Here is a 15119-nt window from a genome sequence, read left to right as displayed (position 1 = left end):
CTTCCAGGTAAAATATGTAAAACTGAACACCAAGATATGGACCTTAGGGCTTTAAAAATGTTTCTATCCAGGTATTCGAGCTCTGTGAACAGATACATTCTGTGCATGTTAACATGTTATATGTATATTACTTGACACAAGTTGGTAATATACCAATAAAACTAGTTCGTGAGATTTTCTTCCTCCAGAATTATGCCTCAACAAGTTGTGTCCGGTAAATCAATGAACTGCATGAAAAAAAACAAAGCAGTTATATTCATTTTTATTCAACTGAGAGATGGGAATAAAAGCTTGTGTGAGGTATGTGGGGATGTAAAACTTGTACTTTTAAAACTCAGGTGTTACATTATATTCTGAATTTTTTAGGGAAAGAAACATTCCATAGTTCATATAGGAAAACAAACTTGGTCCATATTATAAGTGAATTTTTATAAGATCTTATAAAGTTCAGATGTTAGTAGCAACAACACATAGGATATTCTTTATATACTGGTACTCTGAATATTTGTGTTGATGTCTCAGATATGGGTGAACTTTAAAGTGTCTAAAATAGTGTTCTCTGAAAGGATAAATCATTTAAAAGAATATGACAACTTTCCAGTTTGAATGGTGGGTAGTATTGAGTCACGTGTAACTAAAGTTAACAATATCTGAGAAACATAAATATATGCAATTATTCAATATAATATTTCCTTAAATCACGTATCGTTCTCAATTGATATAGTCTCAACTCCTGATGCGTTTGCCAATTCACAGCTAAATTGCTTTTACATGACAAAGATACACATTTCATATTTTAATACACTACCATATAGTCACACATCTGATACAATTTGCACAGAGAAAGATTTTAATGTTTTTCTGTTTTAATACACTTCAAATGGTATTAAGGACAGGATCATTAGCTTTTAGAAATTTAGAGTAAACATCTTTTCCTATTACAATTGAGGCATTTTAAGATTTGTTAGAACTATCAGACTTTTTCAACCAGCTTTTTAAAATGTAAAGCAATCAACTCATTTTCTTCTAAAACAAGTCAGGTATTTTAAGATTTCTCAGGATTGTCAGACTTTTTTCAATCCTAAGAACATTTTGGATATGTGGTGAGGTCCATGTACAATATGTAATCTTTCTTAGGGTTCATACTTATCCTTCTTCAAGCAGAGAAACCTCTTTTGTTTTCCTTCTTTTTCTTTCACGACAATCACAAACTGTACTATATAGTATACCAACTGTATACTGTATATAGACAATATGCATATGTACAAGAACATAATGCATTTTAATATCTTACCATTTGCTTAAAGGACATTTCATAGAATGGCAGAACTGATACAATGACACTTCTTTCTTAGGACAGGTTGACGGATTCCTTTTGTAGTACATTACTGCACAATTATGGCTTTAAACAAAAGTTACAAGTCACAAGTTTTCATGTTTTGTATCATGTGAATGTATCCCAAATGAAAAATGGAGGCAAAATGCATGGCATCATGCTTCATGGTATGGCCTATATGCATTGATCACTGTCACATATAACTGTGGTAAATGATACAATTAAGACTTAGACAACATAATGTACAGTTATTATAAAAAGTTATATATTATATCACAGTACTAAAAATAAAATTTTATTCTTTTCAAATAGTGAAAATAAGATATCCTTCATGGTTTAGTCACATGCTTTCTCGTTCGATCACGCCTCTTTTCCCCCCCCCATTGTAAGTGAAATAAGGTCCAATATTTTATTAAACAAAAACGACAGTGTGGGCAATTTCCGGGCCGTTAAGGCATACAAAGGGTGGTGAGACAACAATCTTGTCGTTAACTGCAGAAATACCCTCCTGATACGTTCAATACATGGTCAAAATACAAAAATAAAAGACAAATATAAATATCTCCTCGGTTACTGAAAAATCAAAAGTCCAGCTGTACCTTATTACGAATACGGTCTTGGATAAACGTAATTCCTGTAGTCTTGAATAGGTACAGCAGCTAACAGGACATGACGAGCATCCCCCACCAAACTGTGCGCCATCAGCTGTGGTAAATACGCTTGGCCAGGAAGACACGGAGGGGCTTCGGGAGTTGTTCTCAAGGGAGGCATTAGGTCAAACCCACGTGCTGCTTCCCCAGCCCCAGGCGCAGCAGTCTGCAGTCGCCGCTCCCCCCTACTGCGCCCCTTCCCCCTCGCCCCTTCTCCCCGCGCACTGGCGGGCTCGCCGTTCTCTCCGATTCGGGAAGCAGGCACTTACGAGTGAACCCAGTCTGAGGGCGGGGACCGTCCTCCGAAGTTGCGCTCCGGGCTCGTCCGCTGCGGTCGCCCGGCCGCGCGTGCCTAACGTTTCCTCGAACGTAGGGAAACTTAGGGGGGAGGGGCGGGGAGAGCATGACCCCAACCCAGGCACCGGCGATTGGGCGACGAGGTTGAGGTGGCAGGCGAGGTCTCGGGCGGTTGTCGGCGGCCACGGCCATCCCAGACGTGGCGTCCCACCCGCAGTCCCCAGCCCAGTTGTGTCCGCGTGGTCCTCGAGCGGTCCCGGGCGCTCAGATGAGCGGGAAGCGGCCCTCGCCGCCGTCGGGCTCCCCGGAGCCGCTCCCTCGAGGGCGGCCCAGCACTGACACGGGCAGCACGACTTCCCCGGGGCTGAGCTGCTGCAGCCGCATGGACTCCTCGTAGGTTGGCAGGTACTTGACCTCCTCGTAGCTGGGCAGTTGCAAGAAGGCCGGCGAGACTAACCGCAGCTCGTGCTCCGTGGCGCAGGAGGCGACCGAGAACCCGCCGCCTCCCCGGCCCCGACCACCACTGCCACTGTCCAGGAGCGAGTCCTGAGAGCCGGCTGCCGCCTCATCCCGCAGTAGCGCGGGCGAATCGTCGTCGTCGTCGGGCGGCCCGGCGGCTCCCGGCGTCCCGGCGTCTCCAGGCGTGCCGGGACGCGCCTGCCCAGGCCGCGCTTGCCCGCGCGGGTACCTGCGGGGGCTGGGGCAGATGATGCGCTGCAGGAAGTAGCCGATGGCGAAGAGTACGAGCAGGATGAGCAGCCCCGAGAGCTTGCGCACGAACCAGCCCACGTTGTCGAGAAAGGCATGCAGCGGCAGCTTGCAGCAGCGCACCGCCGTGGCGTTGGCCGCGTCGCAGCAGCGCTCTCGCTCGCCGCACGCCAGCTCCGCGCAGCCCCCGCCGCCCCGCGAGGGCGCCACCAACGCCAGCGCCAGCAGCAGCAACAGCGGCAGCAGTGGTGGCGGGGCCGGTGCCACCGACAGGCCCTCGGCCGTGACCCCAGTTCCCCACATGGCCGGCGCGGATGGTCGCTAAGGTCCGGGGCTGGGGATTGGGGAATCCGTCTGTCCGCGTGTCCGTCGGCCCCTCCCTGGGCGTTCCGCTCGGGTCCCGCGCGCCACCTTCCGCGCCTCCGCTACCTGCGGCCGGAGCTGTGCTCACTTGGCCACGCTTGGGCGGAAGGAGGAGCCGGAGGCGCGCGGAGGCTGCGGGAGGCGGCAGCTCCTCGCAGCCGGAGTAGCTTCCTGAGCTTCTGATCTTAACCCCGCTCTCCCGGCCGCCAGGGCCACGCGCAGGCCGTCCGGAGCCGCCCAAGATAGCAGGGGCAGCCAGCGCGGGGCTGCCGAGGGCATCGTGGCCCCGGCCCGCTGCGCTCTTCCAAGCCTCCCTTGTCACCCTCCGGGCCTGGAACGGTTAACGCTCGGCGCTCAGCCCTGGAGCACCCAGATCTTGATTAATTCAGCCGTCGCTCTCTTTCCCTCCAGACGGGCGGGGGCTTTTGCTCGCGTAGGTGTCTCAGTTTTAAGTGATTGGATTTCCCCAGGAATGTTATTTAAATTGACTTGCGACTGGGATTCGCTTACCCATCCTTTTTGTTATCTTTCTTATTAAAAATGGATGATGGCCATTAATGACTAGCGCAGCTCCAAAGCCTTCCCAGAGCTTGAGGGGAGTTGTGGTGGGGCGTACCTCTGGATGGTTCTGCTTTCAGGCAGATCAAAGGGCTGGGAAATCGGCACCCCTAGGAGACCTCCTGGACTGATAAGAGAATTCCCCAGGGTGGCTCAGGTCACAGGTACCACAGAAGTATTCCCAGAGGTGTAGGGGAGCCCTCTGTCAAGGTGACCCGAGTTGACCAAGGAGAGGAGAGTGGGCGCATATTTCCCCAGCGGCTCAACCGACAACCCCACCCCCCCACAACCCCCCCTCCCCACCCCCAACCCCGGAGGCACCCAGCAGGGATTTGGCTCGGAGTAGAAGGAGGCCTCTTTTCCCGCGTAAATAACACATTTGTGAAATGTCAAAGGGGAGATGTTAAGTGGCTGGCAACGTTCCTGACCATTGATCTGCGTCTGAGGGGTCTTTTTCAAGGTTATTCTTATTTGCAAAGTTTGCCTTTAAAGGGAATCTATCCTGCCACTGAGCACGTGGGGCCCAGTACCTTTTCTTGAAGTCTCCACTCTCTGAGGAAGCCCCTTAGTGCTCAAGGAAGGAATGACAGTTACCGGGTCCCTGACCCACAGGCGTATCTGCAGGGTGGTGGCCTTAAGCAGCCCCTTAGAGCCACGCCACAGAGCAGCCAGAATCTTACACTGTTATTCAGGCAGCCTGAGACAATCTTTTTAGGATTAGAATTTATTCTTTCCTCCATTCCCTTTAGGCACTAGGTCCCCTATAGAGAAACCAAATGGGAAATTCCAGTCACTGAGAGAAAAAAAAAGCAAAGGAAAAATATAGGCACAAGATTCAACTGTAGGTCCGATAAAAGCAAAGATTTCTCTTAGAGTAAGTCACACTGTATCTCTCTAATGGTCTTAAGGATCAAGGTTAGGGGTGGTGGTTTGATTTACACAGGTCATTGCCGTGCCTAAATGAAAACATTTAAAACATTTCTGTTGCTGGGAACCTTACTTTGCCTCACACCCAAAAACAATCCGTTCTCTTCATGGAGAAGCTCTTAAATATCTCGAACAAGATATTGTTCGGACTCCATGGGGAGCTCAGCCAGTGAGCACAGATCCTGCTTTCTGAGCTCCCAAAGCCACATTTCTGTGCCATGGTCCATTTCTCCGTAGGGAGGCTTGAAACTTACTGTGCAATGCCTGATTAACACGAGGTTTCAAACTGTAGTAAGATAACAGGATGGGAGTGATTCATTTCAAAACAATGAAAGTGGTGTTATTTTTTCGTGCACTCATCCTTTTGCTAAATTTACACTGAACATTTTCTATTGAAGGAGCTCTGCTAGATGCTCATCATCATAGGGAGAAAGGATTTTTCTGTCCCTAACATGGAGTAAACCCAGCGTTGCTCTCCCGGCTGCTACTAACTGGAGTCCAGGAGAGACTCCACAGGGAGGGACAAACGGCGCTTTGCTCTCTGATCCTGACTTGTTCTTACTTTCCCAAAGGAGAAATAAAATTCATGAGTTTCAAACAATTCCAAGGATGAATGCAGTTCACAGCCTGAGATCGGCTTTAAGGATAAAGTTGAAAATATATGAATACCTCTTTGGACCTTTATTATGTGACCCGTTCAGATTTCTGCTAGTAGTAGTAGGAGCAATGGCGAAATACAGGGGGAGTTGTAGGGTGGATGATACCTAGGAGAAAATGCCCTACTTATTGTTATTTTGAAATTACTAAACAGCATTTAAATTGTTTAATTTCTCTCTGCCTTTAAGGATTAGAATTTGTGGAATGTTAGGACATATGATGAACATAGATCTTACATAAAATAAAACCTTGGCAGAGTTACATATGAAAACAGAGAAAAGGATGCGGTCTTCAAAATAAGTATGGAATGGATTTTTATTTGATTTTTTTCTTTCCAAACTGATAGCCCCAAAGCATCATCCATTAAAGGCCCGCAACAGAAAGTGGCGCCTCTTTATTTCTTCTCTGATCTCCCAGTCTCACTTAATTCATTTTTATTTGCAGCGTAACTTATTGCGTACACTCTTTTGAAGGAAGGAAAAGAAACCTTATAGCTTTAAAAGCCCCAGAAAAGACATGATCTTCATTACTCAGCATTCTTATTCTTTATATTTGCTTAACACACAAATGGGGTGCACTTAGCTCCCAGAAAGTCACAAAGTCAAGCTATTTAGTGAGAAAGATGGAATTTAATTATATGTTGCATAGAATAATCGAAAGATAAGGAAGATCACAAGGTAACCTTATTTTTAAAAATTGGCAACAAATAGTGCTTAAATATGTGTGTATGAGAGAAAAAACAGATGGAAGGGAGATGGGGACTGACTTATCCAAAAAACATGGTGCCTTGAAGTATAGCTCAATAAAAACTAGAAACATTAACTGGTTTATCTTGCTGCAGAGCTTGAATAATGTTTTTTGAAAATTTTATCTTCCTCACGTATTTACACTCATATGAGTGAATGCCCAATTAGTCACACTCCTCAACTTTTTAGAACCGAAGAAAGCAAACCGAATGTAACGAAACTGTGCTTCTGGGAGCTGTCTAATGCTTGGAAAAGGCCCCGTGGCTTCCTCATGTAGCTTCCCGTTCTGTCACATGGTACCTGGGCCAGAGGGAATTTCTCTCTGAAGTCCCCCCTGATGTGGGCTCGTGCCTTCAAGATTGGGAAGCATAGCTCTGCTTTTTTCATGTCCCTTCTTCAGAATGTCTAAACGTGGGCAGTTGGGACCTTGTAAACAAAGCACCCAGTCCCTCAGAACCCCTCATATGGGGTGTGCAGCGTATTCCCTACTACTAACTTGGTGTTAAAATTGATTTATTAGCCTCTTCATTTTATGGCTTCCTTTCATTTGCAATATGTCCTCCCTGAGCAAAGGTAAATTAAAGGTTTTATTGCAAATAGCATATATTTCCATAAATGTGCCCACCTAGAAATGAATTGTGATCTGAAATCATCTGTTTTACAAGTTCTTTTCAGATTGTGTTTCTTTCCTCACTCATTTAATAAATGTTTAACACGGGCCCATGATGCGCACTCTGCTCTCTTCTGGGGATGCTGTGAAATTAGACTGTTCCCTGTCCTCAGGGGGCTTATTGGGGGTGGGGAGAGAGAAAAATGGACACTAAGCAGTTATATTCATGAATCACTAATTCCAAACAATGATTATAAACCAGAATCTCGGAGTCCTCTGAGTTTTAACACTGGGTATGATTTGGACAGGGGTGGAATGGGGGTGTCAGCTGGAAAGACCCCTCCCCCCAAGAAAATGCTGTGTAAGAAAGGACAAGGTGAAGAAGAACCTTCCGGGCAGAGGAAATTTCATGGAGACAAGTCCCTGAGGTAGGAAGACCCTTCGCACGTCAACTCTTATGTTTGGGGCAAAACCTGTGTAATTTATATTGCAACAGTTGAGATTCTCTCCTAGGTTCACTTTAGGTCGAGTCAAGCCATGCCTGCTGTTGCTTAATTTTAAACCCAGCCTGGTTCACTACAGGGGTCTGTCACAGATGGTGTGTTATACTCACCTCTGCAGTCCCGCTGAATTCCCCCTTGGAGACCAGGGATGTTTCAGGAGGTTTCCTGTTCCCGCCCCCTCCACACCCCTGACTTGGAGTGGAGTTCGGGTTTCCTTTCAGCACTGTGAGCTGGCAGCTTGCTGACCGAAGGCTTCTTTAAGCCAAATGCATGAACTAGAGGAAAGTTGAAGTGAGACCATGGTTTGTGTCTTTCGTTCAAATTAGCCATAAAAGGAAATAGAACTCCTTCTCCCATGCTTGGAGTTAGAAACAAAAGGTGGAGTACTTTCAGGATCCCATGAAAATAATATTTACATTTGTATTTGGACTTGTAGCTGTTCGCAGCACTTACACATGCGTTGTTTTGTTTTCTCCCTACCACATTCCTGTGACATGAACTGAAGTCATCATTACTTTCTCTGGTGGAAAAGTGGTTAAAACACCCAAGTCACAGAGCAAATTGGTGGCATTGCTGAAACTGGAATCCAACCAAGGATTGTGCATCTGAGTGTAGTTAGGAAGGGCGAGCACGCACCTCACTGGCTCACTGACTGGGGCTGGGCCCGAGGGACCCGGGGGAGGGTGGAGCTTGTCTTCCCTCTGACAACTTCTGATGCATTAAGAGGCCAATTATAAGTCAAATGTCTGAGAGTCAGGCTGGACTCTACTCTAGACCATGAATATGAGATTTTTCTGAGGAAATAAAGCTTATATTACTGTCACTTTGTGGTCACTTTCAGTAACCCATTAGTAATGGTTTATGTAATAATGTGACAGACCAACTATTTTTATATGCATTTCTGCAAACAAAAAATAAATTTTCCTCCTTCATTGCATTACATTCTTTATACATGAACTAAGCCATCTAATCTAATGCCGACCAATATACTAATGGTACATGCTTGGGAAATAAGGATATAGAGGGTTCTGAAACACAGAATTAATGTACAGTATTATTTATCAGTGACTTAGCCTTCTATATTTGTGTTGTTTGTAACAATTTATCAGTTAGTTTCTCATGGCACACTTTCTCTTTACTTCTGTAGGTATGAAAATAAAGCCATATATATTATGTGACATATTTAGTGAGGCCAAGAAGATCTGAAGTTAGAATTCCAGTTATATCAGTTGAGTGATTCTTTTTCTCACTCATGGTATTTAAATGGTCAGATTGTTGAAGTTGGAATGTATTTGTCACTAGGCTGATATACCAGCCAAATGCTCACATTGGCAGAAAAATCATATAGCATGAAATTATTTCATAAGATGAAATAATTGTATATGGTGAAACATTTTTATGCTCCATTATTTTAACTTGAAACTGGTAAGGTACTGTTTCCCTCCCTTTCATTACAAGGAAAAATTGGGCCCTGGCTGGCGTAGCTCAGTGGATTGAGCGCGGGCTGTGAACCAAAGTGTCGCAGGTTCGATTCCCAGTCAGGGCACATGCCTGGGTTGCAGGCTATGACCCCCAGCAACCACACATTGATCTTTCTCTCTCTCTCTCTATCTCCCTCCTTTCCCTCTCTAAAAATAAGTAAATAAAAACTTTTAAAAAAAAAACAAGGAAAAGTTGATTGTTAATACCCTCTGAATATTCTCTGTGAACCCACATGGAGTGTGAGCTGCCTGTTCTTGCCCAGAATCTTGCCCATGACTTTGTAGTTACAGGTCAGCAGTGGCGCTAAGCCACTAATCCCGGGCCCCTGCAGCATCCTACTTTTAGCATTAAATGACATGGAATAACTGTCTTCCAAGACACTTGCCTTAAAAGATTGTGAACATAGCCCAAATGTCCAAAATTTCCCGTAACAGTTTTCATTGTAGATTTATCCAACTATGAATTTTAAAAGGGCCTTTTGGGTATAATCTTAATCTCCCTTTTCATCTTTATGTTCCACTCCTTTCCTTTCTGCCTCCTGTGCTCCAACAAAGGACAACCTGACACTGCTACCAGCCGCCTCGCCTCAGAGACATTGTCCCTTCCCTCCCATCTTTTTAGGTCAAAACCACATAAGACACAACTCCAATGTCACCTTCTTTCCAAATTCTTGTAATCTGCATCCCCAACTCCACCTTCCCCAGAGAGAAGTCATCTCTTTCTCCCTTCTTGGAATGCCTGTAGCACCACCTCCCATTTGTGGCAATTCTCATGTTCTATCTCATATTTCAGGGGGTTATAGGTATGTCTTAATCTTAGGGCTTCTAGAAATCAGCTCAGGGCGGTAGGCTCTTTGTGCTTCTGTAGGACAGTGGCTCTCTGTCATTCTCTGTCCTGGTACCCTTGTGACTACTTTGGGAGGCTCACCTGAAGGGTTACCCCGGACCCACCTGATGCCCCCACCCACGGCTGTGTCATTGTTTGGATGCAGGTCCTCCTGGCCTGCCTGCCAGTGTTCTATTAGAAATTCATGAGGCAGAGTTCTCCAGTGTTCCTGCCAGCGGGCCGTCTTTCTGTAGTCCTGATTCCTGTTGGTCACACTGCGTACCTCCTGCAGCAAGCGTTGTCCTGCTGCACGTGAGTCACAGGACCCACTCCGTTCACCGTTTCCGGGACAGGCCTCACCACACAGGTGAGGGGCTCCGCTGGGACACTGGTCAGAGTTGGGAGCGTACCATGGAGAGAGTTCGCAGGACTCCGGCATGCCACGGCCACACCATGCGAGAGCCTCTGCCCTGGCAAGTTGTACATAAGCGCTGTATGCATTTTTAGGGGACCAACCTACCTATGTTTGGAAATCTGTTTATATTTTCAACATTTACTCTTCTCTTGAGTAAAAATTCCATGGTTTTTCCTACCTCGGAATGAGGCATTTTATCTATGTATTCTTTTTTTTTTTCAAGCCAAAAGAGGACTTCCCTTTCGTTATAGTGACCAAGGATTTAAAGAACAAGCCTTTATTTAACCAGTGACTTGCCTCTTGCGGCCTTGATGGTTCAACTACTGTAAGGCAAAATTTTCACATTAGTACCTAGGCCAGTTGTGGGCATTTTTGCTTTTATTTTTATGTTTTAGTTTTTTTTAAATCCACACCTCAGAGTATGTTTATTGATTTTAGAGAGAGAGAGGTAGAGAAAGAGAAGGGAGAGAGGAAGGGAGAAACATCAATCAGTTGCCTCTTGAACATGCCCTGATCGGGGATCATAACAGCAATCTAGGTATGTGCCCTGACTGGGGTTCGAACCTGCAAATTTAGGTGTACAGGACAATGCTCCAGCTAACTGGACCACCAGGCCAGAGTGTGTTTCTTGCTTTTAGATCCATTCTTCAACCTTTACAGCTCTGCCCTGCATCACGGGAGGACTGATTTCTAGAGGGTGTATTTCCCTGTCCTCAGGATTCTGGCAGGGTTCAGCAGTGGGGGATTGGAGGTCTGCTGTGGGTAACCTTGACCACCGGGCTCCTGGGAGAACACTCTCCTCTCCCCACCGTTGCTAGTCTCCAGGCTGCTTCCCCACCTCCCAGGGATTCTCAGCTCTTCCTGCGTATTCAGTTTCTTGTATTTAATTTAATCCTCTTTGTTGTAAATACTCAAAATGGTTTGTTTTTCTGGTTGGATCTTGACTGATACACTCTGCCCCAAACCTCCTTCTCCAGCTCTCAGGATACAAAGAAAACAAATCATCTGATTCCTGGAATTCTGTAGTTCGAAGGGAGTAGCGTTCCCCTCTCTGTTGCCTGAGACTAGGCCCATTTCTCCCACCCATCCACATGGAAAATTTGGCTTCCATCGCTAGAGACAGTAAACAGTGTTAGTGCTGCCACGTGACCATGGTTACACTCTCTGGATCTGTATGTCTTCACCTGTAATATACAAGGTATAACAATACCTGCCACGTAGAATTGTTGTGAGCAGTAAATGAATGAATATGTATCAAGTCCTGCGAACACTGCTTGGCACAGAGTGAGCTCTAGATAAGTGTTAGCTATTACTATTTAACCAAAAAGCGTGCAGTATCTTTTCTTGCTTGTTAGTTTGATTTTGAAAATGGTGAAGTACAAAGCTAATTTATCTTAGGGTTATCATGACATTATTAGATTTGTAACTTGTCTTCCTGAATCAGCCGAAGACAAATGGAACCCATTAAGTTTGCAGAATTTAATATTTGGCCCTGAGCTTTATCACTGGCAATGCTATAAAAATTAGCCACATAAATTTGTTACTGCCTCTGGAAAACGGTCATAAGCATTACGTCTCCTACGAAATGATCCCTTTTGAATGATTTCTTTTAGAATTGTGTGCGTTTTTTTAAAGCCTTGTTTGCCTTATGAACCATTAAAGCTTTCTTCTTTTTTATCATGGTAACTATGTAAATGGCCACAAATCCCTTTTTGCTTTGGTAGCTGGGGAGCTCAGAACTAAATTTAAAGTTAATTATAATGTTTGTATCTGTCCCTCCAATTCCCCCCCCCCTTTTTTGTTTCTTCTTTAATATGGCCTTGGTTTTCTGATTCAATTTATTTTTGTTTAATTTTTTATTCATATTTTACCATTTATACTCATAAGTTATAGCATTCTTTGTGGAATAAGATGTGACATACATAAATAATACTTGATTTGTAGGATTTTTAGAGCATGTTATGAGTTTTTCATCATTATGGTATTCTGAGTCACCAAATATTTTTAGAGATTCATCTCAAGGTAAGAAAATATTACAGCCTCAGGTAGCTATATTCCTCAGCATGAACTGTCTTGAGAATCTGAAATGGTTTGCTCACATGCCTCAGTCATTTTTATTTCAGAATAAACTATAATAACCTTTATCCAAGTCTTATAGAACCTGAATTCTATGGGATGTTATTGTTATTTGGAAAAAGGCTTTCTGGTCAAGTGTTTGAGAAATGCCCAATTACAGAAAATTTCCATTCCCATTTTTTTTCCTTAACTGAGGCCCCAGTTAATATTTTGGGAAACTAGAGTTCTCTAATACAGGTGAATTTTCCATAGACTGAGCCTTGCCTACATAATATAGGCAACTGCCATTTTTTCAATGAAAGTCCATAAGAAAATGTGAAAGGGCTGTTCACTGTCAATTAAACATATTTCTTAGAATCAGGAGTCTTGAAGTTTTCTCAATTTAAAACAATTCACCTTTTGTAATAATAAAAGCAGATTCTTTGAAAGTAAATATACATTTTTAGTGCTGGGTCCTCACTGTGTTTGTTTAAAGTCTATTAGTCTGAACAGAAACATGAAATCAATGACCATGTCACTAATGTGGCATTTAAGCTGTTTACTCTGCATCACGGAGGCACAATTTAGCTTTAGACACAGTCAGATTAGAAACAGATCTAAGAATAGAGGCAAAGGGATGCCGCTGTGAATATAAAAAATTCTTTTCAATGACATGCTTAGGAAACAAAAGTAATTACTTTTTAGTGTTTTTCCATATATAAACCTCAAACATGAGGCATAATTTTATTAAGATTGACAAGCCTCCGCTATAATTAAAGCAGTTCGGAAAGACATTTAACAGTGATTTACTTTTCCTTAAAGCCGAACAAAATGGATACTGCTCAGTGGAGCCATCTAATAATACAGCATTCTGGCTGCCTGATTTTGCTTGGTTCCAGAGAGCGAGCGCAGCGAGCCAGCCACAGCATTCTGCATTTCACTGTTTATGTGGACATTTATTCCCAGAGAGGTGACATTCCTCTTCCAGTGCCGTTTTCTAATAATAACCAGAATCATAGCAGCTAGCATTTGTTTTATGCTTAACATCTGCAAAAATACTTGCACGTATATTATCCTGTTTGTTATAACAACAAGATGGATCAGGAAAAGTATTAGAAAGGACAGTTATGCCGGGTGGTTAGGAATTCAAGCCACAGAGTTGGATAGACTGAGGTTTGAATCTGGCTCTGCCGTGAGTTCTGTAACCTTGGGCAGGTCACCGAAGGGCTCCAGGCCCGTTTCCTCCTCTATAATATGGGAGTAATCATTGAACATCATTTATACGGTTATGCGAGGATCGACTAAAATAACCCAAGTGCTTAATGAACAGTAAATGCTCAATAAATACATTATTTTAGAAAATGTAGAAGAAAATGAGACTCAAGAAGAGTGACATGTTCAAGGTTGCAGAAAAAGTAAGAGCTAGCATTTGAAATTTGATCTTTCTTTCTTTCTTTCTTTTTTTTTTTTTTTACAAGCAGAAGTCTATTTAGAAAGTCACAGAACTTAGATCTTTTATTTCCCGTAGTGAAACCGTATGAGCCCTGTGTTTGGGGGGCAGCTGCCTGCCTGGTGGTGCCCGGCTGACCCAGCTGAACAAAGCTCCAGCACATGACCTACTGTGGCATCAAAAGTGCATGAGCTTAAGAATTAGTCAGGTACAAGGTCAGATCCAAGTGCTGCCACTTACTAGCTCTGCAGAATTGGGATAGTGATACCTCTCTTCAGAATCATTGTGAGAGTTCAGTGAGACACTGCGTGTCAACTGTCCCGTCCGCGGTGAACTCGCAGTGGATGCCGGTCACTGCTGAGAAGCCACGCGCGAGGAGAGGGCCTCTGCCATCAGTTGTGTGGGTACAGGGTCTGCCCTGGCCCCAGTTCTCACCCGGTGCGGTGGAGACTTAGACTCATCTTTTATTTTCTCTCCCCAGACGTAAAGAAGGAGATGGAAAGTCTTTCTCATCTCCATTATTTTTTAACAACCTTGTTTATAAACTTTATCTGCATAATCCAAATAAAATATTAAAGCTCCTTAATAGGCCCTTAGAAGTAACATTCTGGCAAGCTCTTCCGAGCATGTTTACTGCATCTGGGGTTTGCAGTTACAGTAAGTCAATATATAATTTTAGATATTATTTGGGGGTTACACTTAAATATTAGAGGCTCAAAAGAACATAGGAGAATGGAATGCAGTAGCCCCCCTGCTCTTATCTGCAGGCGGTGCGTTCCAGGATGCCTAGTAGATGCCTGAAACCACAGATGCTGCTGAATTCGATATATACTGTGATTCTACCTGCACATACTTACCTCTGATAGAGCTTAGCTTGTAAATTAGGTACAGTAAGAGATTAACAACATAACTAACAATGAAAAATAGAAACAATTATACCAATATACCAAAATAAAAGGCATATGAATGTGGTCTCTCTCTTAGCAAACTAGCATAGATTTCTTTTCTCTTCTTCACAATTTCACGGATAGAAAACTTGATCTCAGCAACTTCAGTGTACAATTTTTTTCTTCCCTTATTCAGTTGAGAACGTTCACCTTTTTACTTCAAGGAAGCGCTTTACAGCTTGTCTTTGGCATACGAGAATCGCCAGCATCACCACCCCTGCACTCTGCGGTCTTGATTAAGTAAAGTAAGGGTCGCTTGAACACAGCACTGCTGATCTGATAACTGAGGTGGCTCCTGAGTGACCAACGGGAGGGCGGTGCATCCAGCCTGGACATGTGCAGCAAAGGGGTGACTCTCATTCTGGGCCCTGCTGTGCAGGAGGGCAGAGCCTTCGCAGGGCGTGCCAACAGTGATGCCAAGTTAGGGGAAATGGTGGGTTTTCTGCAAGGCTATGAAGTGCTGGGAAGTCTGAGAACCTTGCTCCCCAATCCCACCTCTGCCACCTCTAACTCTGAGACCCTCTTGGTTTCCATTTCTGTGACATGAGAGAGCTGGGTTCGGTCTGCGGTTCTTCCCTTCTTTGGAGCCA

At 44.2% G+C, this 15119-nt stretch overlaps 1 protein-coding gene across 1 annotated transcript; it reads right to left on the bottom strand.

Annotated features, from left to right (window-relative positions):
* Positions 1–1358: 1358 nt before the first annotated feature.
* On the bottom strand, positions 1359–3700 carry C2H3orf80 (chromosome 2 C3orf80 homolog). The gene has a single exon (XM_036017612.1). The coding sequence runs from the start codon at positions 3292–3294 to the stop codon at positions 2548–2550; it is 747 nt and encodes a 248-aa protein (XP_035873505.1). The 5' UTR covers positions 3295–3700; the 3' UTR covers positions 1359–2547.
* Between the last annotated feature and the right edge of the window lie 11419 nt (positions 3701–15119).

The sequence above is a fragment of the Phyllostomus discolor genome, chromosome 2 (genome assembly GCF_004126475.2).
Source record: "Phyllostomus discolor isolate MPI-MPIP mPhyDis1 chromosome 2, mPhyDis1.pri.v3, whole genome shotgun sequence".
NCBI lineage: Eukaryota > Metazoa > Chordata > Mammalia > Chiroptera > Phyllostomidae > Phyllostomus > Phyllostomus discolor.
Note: the sequence above shows the minus strand (reverse complement) of the source record. Positions and strands in the feature narration are given on the sequence as shown.

Coding starts and splice junctions, on each gene's coding strand:
- C2H3orf80 (XM_036017612.1), bottom strand. CDS start 3,294: ATGTGGGGAACTGGGGTCACGGCCGAGGGCCTGTCGGTGGCACCGGCC.